The sequence below is a fragment of the Leptopilina boulardi genome, unplaced genomic scaffold, assembly GCF_019393585.1.
Source record: "Leptopilina boulardi isolate dan_hultmark-lab unplaced genomic scaffold, ZJU_Lbou_2.1 LbouV2_362, whole genome shotgun sequence".
NCBI classification, from domain to species: domain Eukaryota; kingdom Metazoa; phylum Arthropoda; class Insecta; order Hymenoptera; family Figitidae; genus Leptopilina; species Leptopilina boulardi.
In genome coordinates this window covers 4,535,402-4,553,032 of record NW_026137932.1, presented here as the reverse complement: position 1 = coordinate 4,553,032, position 17,631 = coordinate 4,535,402, and the positions used below count along the sequence as shown (strand labels likewise).

The 17,631-nt window shown below is 22.8% G+C and overlaps 2 protein-coding genes across 4 annotated transcripts in view; one reads left to right on the top strand and one right to left on the bottom strand.

Moving 5' to 3' along the window:
- The first annotated feature begins 110 nt into the window (after positions 1–110).
- Positions 111–8,933, top strand: LOC127286785 (uncharacterized). Of its 2 annotated transcripts, none has more exons than XM_051313362.1 (2): positions 111–829; positions 8,174–8,933. In XM_051313362.1, the coding sequence occupies exons 1-2, from the start codon at positions 160–162 to the stop codon at positions 8,179–8,181; spliced, it is 678 nt and encodes a 225-aa protein (XP_051169319.1). In that variant the 5' UTR covers positions 111–159; the 3' UTR covers positions 8,182–8,933. The 2 variants fall into 2 exon arrangements, 1 of the variants encoding a protein (XP_051169319.1); XR_007843787.1 differs by lacking the exon at positions 111–829 and adding an exon at positions 6,609–6,931.
- An 839-nt stretch (positions 8,934–9,772) lies between these two features.
- LOC127286784 (transcriptional regulator ATRX homolog) overlaps positions 9,773–17,631 on the bottom strand; it is a 28,621-nt gene continuing 20,762 nt past the window's right edge. For both annotated transcript variants that reach the window (XM_051313359.1, XM_051313361.1), the window contains 10 exons: positions 15,019–15,317; positions 14,578–14,872; positions 14,087–14,367; positions 13,732–13,888; positions 13,222–13,569; positions 12,809–13,109; positions 12,384–12,581; positions 12,126–12,254; positions 11,438–11,599; positions 9,773–10,089 (listed from right to left, as the gene is read on the bottom strand). In XM_051313359.1, the coding sequence (XP_051169316.1) occupies positions 10,060–10,089; positions 11,438–11,599; positions 12,126–12,254; positions 12,384–12,581; positions 12,809–13,109; positions 13,222–13,569; positions 13,732–13,888; positions 14,087–14,367; positions 14,578–14,872; positions 15,019–15,317 (2,200 nt within the window). In that variant the 3' untranslated portion in view covers positions 9,773–10,059. The remainder of the gene's footprint in view (positions 10,090–11,437; positions 11,600–12,125; positions 12,255–12,383; positions 12,582–12,808; positions 13,110–13,221; positions 13,570–13,731; positions 13,889–14,086; positions 14,368–14,577; positions 14,873–15,018; positions 15,318–17,631) is intronic.

The following is a 17,631-nucleotide window of genomic DNA, read 5'->3' as shown; positions in this document are numbered from 1 at the left end:
GACAATATTATCAATGAAAATGAGACAAATAAAAAAATTGTTATGGAATCGGAAAAAATTGATCATAGAAACAATAGATACAAAAAAAATATAATCTCTTCCGACACTGAAAGCGATGAGATATTATCGCAAAACAACAATTTTTCACAAAGAAAAAATATGAAGAAACAAAAAAATCAATTTCAAAAATTGAATGAAAAATCAATGTCATTGAAATTAAAAAACTTTTCATCAGCATTTAAAACAATAAAAAAATCATTGAATATTATTAATTCAGTTATTGATATTTCGGATGATGAAAGAAACAGTGATTCTGATATTCAAGAATTGGAGGAAAATAATTCACCAAAAATGAAATTAAAATTTCCATCTGATTCAGATAATGATGAAGAAATAAATTCCATGAGTGAATCAAAATTAAGAAAAATTGGAGAATTTCTTTCAAATTCTGAAATTAAAGAAAAGGCGAAAACAGATTTAATTGAGTTTAACGACAATTCGGAAAATGAGATAATATTAGCAAATACAGAGGGTGAAAGTGAAAATAAAATTGAGAAAATTAAAGAAAATGCTTTAAGGGAAAAATTGGTATCAAATGAATTGGAAAATAAATTATCTTTACTTGAAGAAACAAAGGAAACAACAATTGAAGATACTTTGAATGAAGTGTCGAGGAAGAATTTAAACGACATTGATGAGAAAAAATTAATATCACCACATGAGAAACTAAAAATGTCATCTTACGTAATGTTAGAAATACTTGATGAAAAATTACTGGGAAATCAGTTGAAAACAAAGAAAAATCTCTCTACTTCCATTATTGTTATTGGTAAGTTTTTTTCTTCAGTATCTCTATTAAAATTTGAAAACGAAAACAAATTTTTAACTAAAATTTTTCATTAAATTAATTATTTTCAAATTTTAATAAAATTCATCAAAACTTCAATTATCTAAAAATATTATTTTAATTAAATATTTCTAAAAATTCAATAAATGAAATTTCTAAAAAAAAAAAAAAAAAAAAATAATTTTCAACAAATAAAATTACCGAAAATTTCAATTCAAAATCAGCTATAACAATTATTTACAAAAAAAAAAAATCTCAACTTAATAATTTAATAATAATAATTTTTTTAAACCAATAATTTCTATCAAGTTATTCAAAAAATTATTAAAAATATTTTTTAAATAAAAAATTTTTGTAAAATTTAATTATTCTTAGGAATAAAAAAAAAATCTTCATCAATTAAAATGTTCAAAAATTTTTAATTTTTCGAACTTCGAATTATTTCTACAAAATTTTATTTAAAAAAAACCTTTTAAAATTTAATTATTTTTAAAATTTTTGATAAAATATTTTCTGAAATTTAATTATTTCTGGGCTTCAAAGTGTTTCCCCTATTTTTCCTCTTTTTTTAAAAAAATTCTCTCCTTTTTTATGAATAGGTTTTCCCTATTTTATGCTGAAACTCGAATATTATTTAATAAATATTTATATATATTTAATAAAAATTATTATATAATAATTTGTTTTTTTTTTGAATAGTAATCTTATGACGTGTCAAATTTTGACAATTCTTTTTCTCATTTTTGCCAAAGTTGTATAATTGTGTTTCCAAATTTCGGAATAAGTTTCTTTAAAATTCCAAATTCGAAAATTCAATTCCCGAAGCTGAAGTACAGTGAAATTCTACGGTAAACTACGTGGGGGAGGGGAGGGGTTCGAGCCATGACTACGTAGTTGTATTTATTAAGTAATTTATTTTGATATTTTTTAAATTGCGCGGGTAATTCCAATGTCGAATTGAGCGATATATGAATATAAAGTAGAATTTTTGTAAAATTAAATATGTATAAATTATTTTAAAATGATTATTATAAACTTGATGAAAATAAGAAAAATAATTGGGTCTCACGAATAATATGCCATGAAAATTATAAAATTGCATTTTTAGTGTTTCGAAATTACCTGCTTTTAGAAATATTACTTAATCAAAAGAAATTAATGCAAACAATATTGTAAACAAATTTTTATTAATTAAGAATTCTACAATTTACTAAATTTTCATTCATTGAAATTTTTAATTAGCTATATTTTTATTTATCATAATTATTAGAATAAATTTCACTTTGTCGATTTTGCTGCCAAAAAAAAAATGGTAAATACATTATTATTTCATTTTAACAAACATATTTCACTGGTAAGAATGTTTCAGAAAAACTTATTTTTATTAGAATTAATTTTTAATAGACATTAAAAGTTATGTAATGTTAATATTATTAATTAATTATACTATACTATATAATTTGAAAATTATATAACGTAAAATTTTCATTAAAAGTAATTTTTTCTTATTAAAAAACAGGTGTAATATTCTTACAGATGAAATTTTTGTTAAATAAAATTTAAATCCCTTCAGGAATTAAAAAGTGTGTAAAAGCATATTTAAGAGAATTTAATTTATTGAAAAAATCATTAGTATAAATTATTTATTATTATTATTATTTATTTATTATTATTTTATTATTATTTATTATTATTAGTATAAAAAATTAAAATTAAAATTCCTTATGTGTTCTTAAATTCAATTCTCTTTATTGGAAATTGTTATCTATACAAAAGAAATACATTTTTAAATAAGTAAAAAAAAACTACGTTCTACCAGTGGAGGGGGGGGGGTTAGAGCGAAAGTCTACGTTGGTCTACATGGGGGGAGGGGGGGTCAAAAAGTGCCAAAAATTGGGCTACGTGGTTTATGGACGGCCCCACACAAATACAAAAAATTTATGATGAGAAAAAAGATGCGCCAGGAAATTTCGTACAAGATAGTAATTTGAAAAAAATTTATTTTTAAAAATTAATTTTTAAGGTACCAGGGGCCAACGAATACCTATTAAATATTAATTATAAAAACACAGGCCTCGAATCAACTTAAAGACACAAAAAGTCGTTTCAGTCGATTTATATTCCAAAAAAGTGGATTTGTTTTTTATTTTAACAAAAATATTTTAGATTTTTAAATAAAATTTTTTTTTTTTAAATAATAATCCTTTTCGAAGGGTTAAAGTTGAAATTTTTAGAAATAATTAAATTTCAAAAGATATTGTTAATTTTCAAACAATTATTAAATTTTACAGAACTAAAAATAATTTATCAAACAATTTTTGGAAAATATTTTTTAAATTTAATTGAATTTTCAAAGATTTAAAATTGAGATTTTTGAAATTAATTGAAACTTTAACTGTTTTGTAATTAAAATTTTAGATGATTTCACTAAAAATTTATTAGAAAATGCGGACAAAATACAATAATTTGAAAATCATTTTTAATTGAAAAGTGGTTTCAGATAGTTGAATTTTCAAAGAATATTATTAAAATAGTTAAAAATAATTGAATTTCCTTAGAGTTATAATTGAAATTATTAAATTTGAAAAAAAATAAATTTCGATGGAAAATTTTAGAAATAATTAAACTTTAGATGCTTTTAAATTCAAATTATTGAAAATTCAATTAATTTTGAATTCAAATTTTGGAAAATAATTGAATATTAGTTAATTTTGAATTGAAAATTTGGAAAATAATTGAATTTCAGTTTAAATTTTGGAAAATAATTGAATTTTAGTTGATTTTGAATTGAAATTTTCGAAAATTATTGAATTGAAAATTTGGAAAAAAATTGAATTTTAGTTGATTTTGAATTGACATTTTCGAAAATTATTGAATTTTAGTAGATTTTGAATTGAAAATTTGGTAAATAATTGAATTTTAGTTGATTTTGAAAATAATTGAATTTCAATTTAAATTTGAAAAAATAATTGAATTTTTATTGATTTTAAATTAAAAATTTTAAAAATAATTGAATTTCAGTTTAAATTTTGGAAAATAATTGAATTTTAGTTGATTTTGAATTGAAATTTTCAAAAATTATTGAATTGAAAATTTGGAAAATAATTGAATTTTAGTTGAATTTTAATTGACATTTTCGAAAATTATTGAATTTTAGTAGATTTTGAATTGAAAATTTGGTAAATAATTGAATTTTAGTTGATTTTGAATTGCAAATTTTGAAAATAATTGAATTTCAATTTAAATTTGAAAAAATATTTAAATTTTTATTGATTTTAAATTAAAAATTTTAAAAATAATTGAATTTAAGTTCATTTTGAATTGAAAATTTTGGGAATAAATGAATTTTAATTGTAATTTTTGATAATAATTTAATTGAAGTTCATTTTTGATTGAAAATTTGGATAATTAATTTTGAATAGAAATTTTAGAAAATAATTGAATTTTATTTCATTTTAAATTGAAAACTTGGTAAATAATTAAATTTTAAATTGAAAATTTTGGATAATTATTGGATTTTTAATTGATTTCGAATTAAAATTTTGGGTAATAATGGAATTTTAGTATATTTTGAATTGAAATTTTAAAAAAATAATTCAATTTTATTGTGATATTTTTTTAAAATTATAAACAATTGTTAAATTTCATAAAAATTTTAATTGAAAAATAATTTTGATATAATTGAATTTGTGATGTATTTCATTAAAATGATTAAAAATAATTAATTTAGTGAAGAATCATTTTAGTTCAAAATTTGTTAAATAATTGAATTGAAGAAGATCTGAAGAAGATCTACATTTTATACTAAAAAATTGTATTTTATTTACATTTTTTTTCATATTTAAAAAAAATTGTCGCATTTTATTAAAATAAGTCGATAAAAGTCGTATTTTTGAAAAAAGTCGGAAAAAGTCGTATAATCCGAGGCCTGTAAACATATAATTTTCATTATTATCATTTAATATGTAATAATATTCTAATAAATTAAATTATTATTAAAAATATTAATCTTTAATTTCTTTATAACAAACAATTAAATACTCTATTTGGCGTGTTTGCGCGCGTTTAATTTTGCTAGTATTTAATAATATTTAATAAAAATCCAAATTTGAATCAAAATATTACAAGCCTCGGATTGGAAATTTTTTGTTCATCAGAAAATTTATTAAAATTTTTTTTCTAATTAAATTTAAAATTTCAGTTTCTTTGAAAAATACGAATAAAATTAAGTTTTGTATATTTTACAAGACGGTTTTCGGTTTGATAAAATAAAAATTTTTTTGGTATTTTTCAAGAAAAAAATTAGTTTAGAAGTAATTTTCGTTTTGTGAAAAATTAATTTTAAAAGACGTTTATATTTATTAGATGTATGTAATTCAAATTTTTATAAAACATTGAAAATAACAGTAAAAAAAATTAATTACTATACTGGGAAAATCTCTCCTTTAAATCTAACTTTTATCTATAAATTTATCATCTTTCATTTATAATCCTTCAAAAAAATTCAAATATTTAAATTTTTTTAAAAAATATTATCTTAAATTAATTGGATAAGAATTAATTCATTTTTTTAAGTGAAATATTTGCTTTTTTAAAATATAAATAAAAATTATTTGATACAATTTTATTTTATCGATTCAACTTGAAATAAAGTAAATTATTCATTAATACGAATAATTTATTTTTCAATTCTAATACCCACATTTAATTTATAAAAATTTTTACGCCGTTGAATATTAAATTATCGAATTCCTTTTTAGCAAAATTGTATAAAGTGAATTTTATATTATGCAAAAATTTTAATTTACATTTAACTAAAATTTGATTTCAAAGAATTTCTATTTAGCAGAACTCTTATAAAGCATTTTTTCTAATACTTTTTAAAAATTTTAAATTAATATAATTTCAATTTAACCAAATTTATGTCTATAAAAATTGACAAAAAAAAGAACTAAGTAGAATTTTTCTTAAATGAGAATTCTGTTAAATAAGAATTAGTTCGCATTAAAATTTTCTTTAATAAAAACTTTGTTAATTAAGGAATTTTGTTAAATAGAAATTCTAAAATAACAATTCTATTAAAAAAATATTTCTTTAAGCAATTTTTCTTGACATAAATTCCGTTAAATTGAAATTTTATTAATTTGAAATTCGATGTACTAGAAAATTTGCTTTATATAATTTTACTAAATAAAAATTTGTTAATTTAAGATTTGACGCCGTAAAAATTCTTTTAAATTAAATGTTGAGAATATTTATACGTCCCCAATTAGTTTATTTATTTCACTTAAATATTTTATTTTTTACGAACATTATTTATTTGGTCGAAATACATATGAAATTAGTAGATAATAGACAGGTAAATGATTTAATTGTATCAAAATAAATTTTATTTGATCAAAATAAAAATTTTTTAGTGTAATTCAGGTCAGGGAATTTTTTTCCTATCAGTTGTTAGATATCCTTTTATTATATTATCTATTATACTATTATATTATTATAATTCTATTATATTCATGATTTGCAATGCTTTTTTAATAATTTATAAATAGAAAATATTAATTTTCCTTATGAAAGAGAAAAATCTTATGATAAAAAATTTGAACTAGATGATAAAACATTTATTTTATTATATATTTATATTTTATAGTCTCTATGACTTAATTTTTCTTTTTTTTTTAAATTAAAATTAACCAATGATTTCTTGACATCAGAGTAAAAAAGATAACAATACAGAAACTAACGTTTTTTTATTTTATTTTCTTTAAAAAGATGTCACGAATTTTTTTTAGTGTTTTGTTTACAGAAAATATAAGAAACATGTAAGAAACATAAAACAAGTTTATGTAATTTTTTAAAGTTGCGACGTTACGATAGTGTGGTTTATCATCCTCCTCAGGCTAATTTATTTAAAAACACCAAAAATTAACAAAATCCAGAATACAAAAATAATAACAAAATTTAAAATATTTTAATTTATATTATTGAAAATAAACAATTTATCAAAGATATTTTTTATTTGTTTCAAATGAATATTAAAAGCATTGAATCATAAAAATAAAAATACAAATAAAAAAATGTTTGGTAAAATAATTTTAATTAATTCTAAGCAACTTCTTTTTTTAAATTTGATTTTATTTTATTGAATTTATGAAATTTTATATTTGATTTATTAAAACAAATATATATATATTTTTTTTTCTTGACAAATTAATTTTTTTATTTTTAAATAATAAACAAAAAATTACTACCCGTGTGGAAAAGTGATGTGGGCCCCCAGCGGGGGCCCTTATGGATCGCCCTCATGCCATGAGGGCCGCATATGGATGATCCATAGGGGCCCCTCATGGAAACGACATGCTCATCGATGAGGGCGCCCGCATGGGCGATCCATGAGGGTGCCCCTACGGGCGCCCTTATGGGCCCTCACGTTTGCCCTCATCTTGCACTCAAGTTTGCCATAATGTTTTTTAATCAATAATATTAATAATAAAAGTTAATTAATAATAAATAAGCTTAAGTTATGAATAAATAACATATTTATTTAATAATTATTCAATTTTAAATTAAATTCTTACTCAAATTGAATTTATTAATTAACGTTCTAATTAATTAACTGTCGGATATAATTAAAAGTAATAATAAATTAATTAATTAAAAAATTAAAAAATATGTAATTTATGCATACTATTAACGGATATTTTCATTTTTCAATTAATTCATACATAGAATTAATGATTAAACGCAAACCTGAGAAATAAATAAATCTAACGCATGGGGGGAATCGAACCTACGACCTACGGACTATGAGTCTAACGCTTTACCAACTACGCTACGCACGCTACTTCAAAACGAATGCTAACTTCTTGATGCTATTTAAACTTCAAAAATACCTAACAAAGAAAAGTGCTTAACATCATTTAGTTAAAGTTAAGATATTAAATTATATTTTCCAATCAAATGCAATTTATAAAATATAATTAATTATATGCTTTATGATTATTATCATGAATCATCTCAGGCGAATTTTCAAAAAAGTGTAAATATATTTTTATTAAAAACGCGTTTTTCGTTGTTTTGAATCATTGGAAACATTCATTTTTTGTTGATAAAAAAATATTTGATTTTTGGACTTAGAAAATTTTGCTAATCGATCATAAGGGCGATCCATTCGCCATATGGATCAGCCCTCATGGGCCCCCGCCGGGGGCCCCGAACTCTTGAGGGCAAGATCGTGGCTTTTTCCACACGGGTATTGTTATATTTATAATGAAATATTATTAAATATTAAATATAAAATATTAATATTAAAATCTTTGGTTTCAGATAAATAGCAATTTCTACCTGTCAGCTTGAAATCATTAATTTATGAATTCAAAATCGAGAATTTATTCTCAATGTCTTTGGATTAATACAAACCTTGTGGAAAATTCAATAAGTCTACCAAAATCAACGCAAAATCCAATCTTCATGGAATTGTCGTCGGATTAAATTTATTCGAAAGAAAAAAATTATTTATCGTTTTCAATTTTTATTTTTTAATTTCCAAATTTGATACAAAAAATTTCAATATTATTCGTCATTCTCTTTCTATTTATTAATCAGTGAAAAATTATCCCTTTTCTTAATTTTTTCATTGCTTTTCAATTTCTTTATGTTCTTTTCTAAAAAAAAAAAAAAAAAAACAAATATAATTTGTTATTCAAAAGTATTTTTTTTTTCATAAATTTCTTAATTGAATATTTTTTTTTTTTAGAATATAATCATTGTTCTTAGTATACAAATAACAAAATTAAGGGCTTTCGATTGTAAAAAAAAAATAAATATATATATATATATTTTAAATTTTCTGTTAAAAATAGAGAGAATTACAAAACTCAAACAGTGCCATATTAAAAAAAAAAAAAAAATGTTTATTATGTCAAAATTCTACTGATTGTTCATCAAGCGAGTAAATTTTTCACGCTTTAAAATAAAAATGTTTTATTTGTATGTTTGTGCTTAATATTTTAATTTATTATTTAATTTTTAAATAAATTAAAATTACATAAGACTTTTTTTTACTCAATGTTTTATATATATATATATATATATATATATATATCAGTAGAATTCAATTTACTTTGTATTATTTTTTTAAATCTTAAATTAATGTATGTTTTTTTGTATGTAAATAAAAATTATTTACGTTCTCATAAATTAAAAACAAATTTTTGTAAGGTTTTTTTTTCAATAAATTGTCTTTGTTATTGAAATTTTTTTTTTCTTATACCAAAAATAAAAAACTAATATTTTTCTACACTAAAAATAAGAAGAGGAATGTCATTAAAAAAAAAAAAAAAAAAAATGTTGAGAGTATATGAAAAAAGCGATGAAAATTATTATTGAAAATCAAAGTCACTTTTGTGCGATAAATACATATTTGAAGTTTTAAATTAACATTTGAAAAAGAAACATTCAAACCTTAATATATATATATATAATTTTTTTTTATTTTCATAGGTCTTATAAGAATTAAGTTCTAAAAATTTAAATAGCGTTTTTATCACAAAGAGCAAAAATTTATTTTCATTTAATAAGTACGACGAGAGATAATTTCTTTTCGTTATAGAAAAATGTTCATCGAATTTTTTGTTTTATGTTGCGATATTTTTTTTTTATCTTTATGAAAATTTATCTTTAGGATGAGAGTTAACTGTATTATGTTTGAAATGTTAAAAAAAAATTTTTTTAAATAAAAAAACCAAATTTTTGTATAGAAAAAAAAGTTCTATTTCTATTGCTTAGCGAACAATTATTATTAAATGTTTAATATAATTATTGTTTGTTTTTTTTTTTTTTTGAGAAGATGAGAGGTGATAATATATAGTTTCCTTAAAATAAAAATCAGTGAACAAAATGTAATAAAAAAAAAAAAAAAAAGTATTGTTATATTACCTTGAAAAGTTTGTGTATTGAAATTTTTCTATCATAACAAAAATCTTGTCAATCAAAACAAGTATTATATCTCCATTATTTTCTCTACACTTAAAAACTATACATAAACATGGAGATATGATTATTATTTCAAAATACCAAAAATAAATAAAAATTTTTTTTTTTAATCTAAAAATCTAAAAAAAAAAAAGAACAGAACAAACGAAAAACGAAAAGATTATCACTTGACATAATTAATACGAACAAACTATATTAACGATATTTTTCTTTTTTTTTTATTCTTCTTGACCGTTTGGGGACGATATCTGAAACAAACAAAAAGAAATCGTTAATAATTAAAGAAAAAAAAAAAATACGCTTCCCTGAAAGTGGAAAAATGTGTTTTTTTATGATTTTTTCATATAAACGATTAGTTAAAAAAAATGTTGAAGTTAAAAAGATATTTTTAATTTTTAAGGCGAAGGCAATATTTATTTAATTTAATTTTTTTATTAACCAAATTTCTCTTTAACTTACTTTTTATTTAAAAAAAAAAAATTCTAATTTAGCAGAATTCTTATTTAACAGAATTTTCACTTTTTAAGTGATTCGAATTTTTAAATTCTAAAACTTTTAATTCACATTTAACTTCATTTTCATTTGATAGAATTTTTGAAACGCCAAATTTTTATTTGTCCGAAATTGCAAATGACCAAATAAAAAAATAAAACAGAAAATTTTGTCACAAATTTTTAAAATTTAAATTAATTAAAATCTGGTTAATTTGAAACTTAAATCAATTAAAATTTAAATCAATAAAAATTCGAAAAATTAAAAACTCAAATCAATTAAAATTTGGACAAATAAAAATTCAAATAATTTGAATATTCAAATCAATTAGTTTTTTGATATTGATTGAAATTTCGTTAATTTTAATATTTTATCGATTAAATTTTGCATTTGACTAAAATTTCATTTAATAAATTTATTTTTACTAATAAAAATTAGAATTAATTGAAAGTTAGGTGCATTTGAAATTAACATTAAAATTTAAAATTAATTGAAATTTGAATCGATTAAAATTTAAATTAAATTAAAATTTGAATAGATTCAAATTAAAAAAAAGTGGAATTTTTTTTATTGATTGTTAGAATAAAAATTCTCTTTCATGAAAATTCGGTTTTTTTGTGAATCAAAATAATAGTTATGTTACATAAAAAATTCCGTTCAATTCAGTGAAATAAAAATATTTTTGCGTAAATATTTGAATAAGTTATAATTCGATTAAAGAAGATATTTGTTAAATGAAAATTCGATTAACTAGAGTGTCTACTACGTAAAAAATCGGCTAAATAAAAATTCAGTTACAAAAAAATTCAGATAAATAAAAATTGTATGAAAATTTAATTGAATATAAAATCTACTTTATAAAATTCTCTAAAATTAGAAATTCGATAATTTTTAATTCATAAATTCTTATAAGTTTAATGTGAGGACAAATTGTCCTCAGATTATTATTTAAAAAGTTTATTTAATTTTTTTTCATAGAACCAATACCTTAAATTTTATTAAGGTTTTTTTTATACATTTTTCTTTTTTTCTTTTTTTTTTTAATAAAATGAGACATTTTCAATAAAAATAAAATTGTAAGATTAAATAAAAAAAGAAACTTACATCAATTACAGCGTGTCTTGCAGGAGTTCTGCTGGAGGATGTCATCTTCGATACTTGCTGTTGTTGTTTTAATTGTTGTTGTCTTTGCATATTTCGTATAATTTGTTGCTGTTGTTGATACTGATATTGTTGTTGTTGAATGTACGATTGCATTGCAAAAGACTGTAAATTATAATATCAATTTTTTTTTATCACAATTATATTATTTTTGAAGAAAAAAAAAAGTAAAATTTTTGTTTATCAATAAAAATTGAAAGTTGAAATTTAAATTTTTTCAAATTTGAACAGATTCAAATAGGAATAAATTGAATTTTTTTTTTTTTTTGTTCGAATTTAAGGAGCAAAAAAAAGTCGTTTTAGTCGATTTACATTCCAAAAAAAGTTGATTTTTTTATTTTAATTAAATTTAATTAGTTAATAAGCATTTTATTTTAAATAACTGAATTGAATTGTAATAATTAAATTCTTCAAATTTAAACTGTTGTAGTTTTTTTTAAATTTCTGACAATAATTCAATTTTAGAGTTTTTATTTGAAACTTGTTTCAGTAATTAAATTTTTCAAGAAGTATTAAAATTATTAAAAATAATTGAATTTTTGAAGCATTACTAATTATATTTTGAAATTAAAATTTAGATTTAATGAAATTCGGCCTTAATAATTTTGAATTAAATTTTAATAAACTTTACCTGTGGGAGATATTGATTTTGCTGTTGTGGATTTCTATTCATTGCTTGTCGTTCCACTAAACTACTATACATATTTAGTATATTATTTTGTGCCAATTGTCGCAATTCCTCGTCAGAGCGATTAGGATACTGTAAAAAGAAAAACAATTTTGTCATGATTAGAAAAAAAAAATTTATTTCATTTTCATATTTCGTTGTTTTATTAATTATTAATTAATTGTAAATTTAATAGTAAAAAAAAAAAAAAATGCAACTTACATCTTTCCTTAACATATTAGCCAATGAATCGACTTCGGAAATTATATTTCCCTGATTATGGAACGTATTCATTGCATTCATTGGATTTAATCCAAATAGATTTACAGGATTAAACTGTACCACTGGTCTTCCCTTCTTTTCATTTTCATATTCCTCCCATGCTAATTTTCGTTCCTCCTCGTCTAATACTTCATCCAACTATTTTTTTTTTTTTTTGAAGATAGAGAAAGAAAAACAAAATGTTTATTTAATTATTAATGTTAATTATTTCAAATTATATTCTTAATTCAAAAAAAGTGGAATTCAAATTTTCAAACAATAAAAAAATTATTAGGTACGTCATTTGCCATTTCTTTTTTTTAATTCAATGATTAAAAATTTGAATAATTGTACTTTTTCTTTTACAAAAAAATTGATTGTCTAACCTGATTTTCTAAAAGAGAATCATGTTCATGATAATTGTGAACTAAATCCTTATATTTAAGGAAAATTTCCGCTAATAAACGATCTTTTGGTAAATTAAGAATTTCTGAATCTTTCGGCGGATTTGGATCAAATGTATACAATTCGGCGAGATCGCTACTATTGAAATGTCGTTCAATTTGTTGTTCGTCAATGACACGACAAGCAAGTGACAATTTAGACACTTGTCGATTGTAAATTTTTTCCTCCATTGTACCCTTTGATAGGAATCGATAAATATAACATGGTTTCTTTTGGCCGAAACTAGAAAAAAAAAAAAAAAACATTATAAGGTTGCTAAGAAAAAATTCACTTTAGACAGCAAAAAAGAAAAAAAAATGAATTTTTTAATAATAATAATAAAAAAGGAACTCACCGATATATTCTAAAAATACTCTGCACATCGTGAGAGGGATTCCAGCTGGCATCGAAAATAATGACACGATTTGCTGCAGTTAAATTAATACCTAAACCACCAGCTCTCGTTGATATCAAAAATAATCTCGCTCTTGTATTAGTTGGACGATTAAAAATTTTACACCATTGCGCTCGATTATCCGCTGATGTTTGACCATCAAGTCGAAAATAATCTAATCCCAAACTCCAACTTCCGGTGTGATTTTCAAGATTTTCCGATTCAATATTATTTTGTGCCGCTTCGTCCATACGCGAGAGAAATTCCTCAATGAGAGTGAGAGAATAAAGTGATTGCGAAAAAACAAGACTGAAAGAAATAAAATTCATTTTTTTCATTTTAATAGTGTAATCAAATTTTAAACTATTTTTTACTTTAAACAAAAATTTTTTTATAGATATACTTTTTTTTAATATTAATTTTCTTTGAATTTAAAAGAAGAATTTGAATTTTTAGAGAATTATTACTAACATTTTATCGCCGAGTTTTTCGCTCTCTTTTAAAATTCCAAAGAGAAGAACCAATTTTGCTGAAACTCGAATATCATCGAAATGTTCAGGTTTTATTTTACCAGACCACCATTCTCTTGGTTCAATTGTTTCGGGTTCTGCCTCCGTTGTGGGTTCATCTTTGTTTAAAAGAAGAAAAATTAAATTCGAGAAGAAAAAACGAATACAAGAAATAGAAAATTTCTAAATAAACAAAAATTTTAACTGTTAAATTAAAGAGTACAAAAGTTGAAAAAAAAATTGTTAAGACAAAAAAATAATTAAATTATAAGAAAAAATTTTTTTTTTTTAAAAAAAGCTAAAATTTAAAATCTTACCAATGGGATTGGCTCGTGTTCCACGACGAGCAATTGGTACATCTTTATCGGAATCAACACATTGAACATCGCTGCCATCTTTATCATTATTATCTGATGAACTTTCAGATGAATCACTTCCATCGTCAATGAAATCTTTTAAAGAACCTTCTGAATCATCTTCTTCTTCAAGTCTTTTCTTTTCCATTTTCTCCGCATTCATTTTCATCACAATTGGATGAGTACAAATTCGTTGCAATGCATGATAATTAGCAAAAAGTTTTGGTCCTCTAGCTGACCCTCTATTTTTTTTTTTTTTTTTTTTGAAGAGAAAGAAAAATTTATTTTTTACAAATTTCAAAATGTGATTCTAAAATCACTTTAGCAATTTTTCCAAATATATTTTATTATTATTATTTATCAAACAATTGTTATTAGAAATTAAATAAGTTTTATTAATTTTCTATAAATAAATAAAATTTAACAAAAAAAAAAAAAAAAGAATTACTTACCCTGTAAAATTGTCGAGATAATACTGATAGAGTTCAATTTGTAACGGTGACAATTTCACAGAAATGACATACTCCTGTTTTGGTGGCAAAAATGGCGTGAGTACAGAATAATCAAAACGTTGAACACTGCCTTCTAATAAATTATGAAGAATAAAAGCGCGCTTTTTCATTAATTTAACATCATATGGCGTTGAATCGGCAGTCGATCCATTTTTAATTGGATTAACAAATCGATTGGAAAATTCTTTTTTTGTACCAAGGAGATTTGGTTTCACAAATTGTACCATACAATGATCTGCAAATAATAATTATTATTAATGTTTAATTAAGTCATTAATTTTTCGAATTAATACCGAAAACAGAAAGAAAAAAAAATGTTATCAATAAAAAGTAAGAATTCAATAATAAAGTAAAGAAATGAAAATAAAAAAAAAAATTTACATTCAACTAAATTATTCTGCAGTGGAGTTCCAGTCAGAACAATTCTTCTTAGAGTTTTAACTCTTCGCATCGCCTTGCTTAAAGCTGTGTCTTCATTTTTTAATAAATGACCTTCATCACAGACAATAACATCGGGTCCTGGATCCAATAAACATTGTGAAAATGAAGTTTGCATCGATTTCTTCATTCTTTTTCCAGTTCCCGTTAAAGTTCGAAACATGTCATAGCCAATTATTAATACTCCACCATGTTTTTTCCAATATTCTAACTGATATTTTCTCTCGAAATTCTGCTTATATCTAATAAAGAGAGGAAAAATATTTTTATAATAATCGCAAAATTCATTTGTTAACATTAGGAAAATTCAAATGTTTGTTGATTATTATTTAAAAGTCAAACTTTGTTCAAACTTATAAGAAATTAGTCTTTTTTCTTTTGTTTTTAATTTACAAGATTTCGAAAATTTTTCCTTTAAATTAAAAAAATTAAAATCATTAACACTTTTTTTTTTTAAACCCACATGGATTGATTATTCAGAATGATAAAAAAAGTGTAAAAAAATAGGAAAAGAACTAGGCGCAATTGCGCCTACATCTAGGGTTTCGTGGCGCTTTAAATTTTAATTAAAAAAAATAAATCAAAAATAAATAATTTAAAAATAAATAATAAAATTTAATTAATAAATTTTATGTACTATTAAATTTTATTTATTTAGCAAAATTTTTATTATAAATTAATTATAAATTATAAAATATTAATTTCTATAAATTAATTCTCCCCCAGACAGTAAATTCGAAGAAAATCAAAAATTGGCAAAATTAAAATACAAAAAGGTAAATGAAAGAAAAAAGAAAGAGTGGCTGTGGAGTGGAGGTCTTTCTTCTATCATTTATCTTTTTTGATTCAAAAACAAAAACATTAGGTAAAATGTCCATTCGATAATGTCCACTATTAAGACATGTCAACTATAGGGACATGTCAACTATTGGGACATGTCAATTACTGATACAGGTGAACTACTGGGACATGTTAATTATAGGGGCATGTTAACTAATGGGACATGTAATGTCCATTCATGTAATGTCCATTCGGGAAAATGTCCATTCAGTAAATGGAGATTTGGGATCTGTGGGGCCCCAAAATTTGAATTTGGGAGCTATGGTGCCCCAAAATTTGAATTTGGGATCTGTGGTGCCTTAAAATTTCAATTTAGGAGCTATGGTGCCCCAAAATTTGAATTTGAGATCTGTGGTGCCCAAAAATTCGATTTTAGAAGCTATGTTTGCCCAAAATTCGAATTTGGGATCTGTGGGGCCCAAAAATTCGAATTTGGGAGCTATGGTGCCACAAAATTCGAATTTGGGATCTGTGGTGCCCCAAAAGTTTAATTTGGGATCTGTGGGGCCCTAAAATTTGAATTTGGGATCTTTGGGGCCCCAAAATTCGAATTTGGGATCTGAGGTGCCCCAAAATTTGAATTTGGGATCTGTGGGGCCTCAAAATTTGAATTTAGGATCTGTGGTGCCCCAAAATTTTAATTTGGGATCTGTGGGGCCCCAAAATTTGAATTTAGGATCTGTGGTGCCCCAAAATTTTAATTTGGGATCTGTGCCCTAAAATTTGATTTTGGGAGCTGTGGTGCCCCAAAATATACTACGGATAGGCGGACGCCAAAGTGAAACTATAAGGCTTTCGGCCATGGGCCACGAAACCCTAAAAATGGCAATCAAAGAAAATCAAAAATTGGCAAAAATCAAAATTGATAAAAAAGGTAAATGAAAGAAAAAAGAAAGAGTGGCTGCGGAGTGGAGGTCTTTCTTCTATCATTTACCTTTTTTGATTCACAAACAAAAACATTAGGTAAAATGTCCATTCGATAATGTCCACTATTAAGACATGAACTATTAGAGACATGTCAACTACTGGGACATGCCCCTATAGAGACATGTCAACTATTGGGACATGTCAACTACTGGGACATGTCCCATTAGTTAACATGTCACTTACTGAGACAGGTCAACTATTGGGGTTTGTACTACGGACAGACGGACGCTCTTGGAGATGTCAACTATAGAGACATGTCAACTATAGAGACATGTCTAATAGTTAACATGCCCCTATAATTGACATGTCAACTATAGGGACATGTCCCAATAGTTAACATGCCCCTATAATTGACATGTCAACTACTGGGTCATGTCAACTATTGGGGTTTATACTACGGACAGACGGACGCCAAAGTGAAACTATTAGGCTTTCGGCCATGGGCCACGAAACCCTAAAAATTGTCGATGAAAAATATTAAAATTTGTTGGAACTTCAATTTATTTCGGAATTTTAAATTCTATTTAATTTCTACAGGGTTGCTACAAAATTTTCATTATTATTTTCTCTGAGTTCCTAAAAAATATTTAGCATTTTTCTCTAATATTTTTGAATTTTGTTCATTTTTATCAAATATGAATTCTATTTAAAAAAAAAAAAAAATGGTGATAAATGAAAATTTTATATGTGATATGGAATATTTTTCAAAAATTCAATTACATATTTTCAAAGCTTTTCAATCAAATTTTTCGTAATTTACGAATTTTTTATTAAAGTACAAAATTTAAA

Bases quoted from the DNA above. Each gene is read 5' to 3' on its own strand.
- LOC127286785 (XM_051313362.1), top strand. From the start codon at position 160: ATGAAGAAACAAAAAAATCAATTTCAAAAATTGAATGAAAAATCAATG.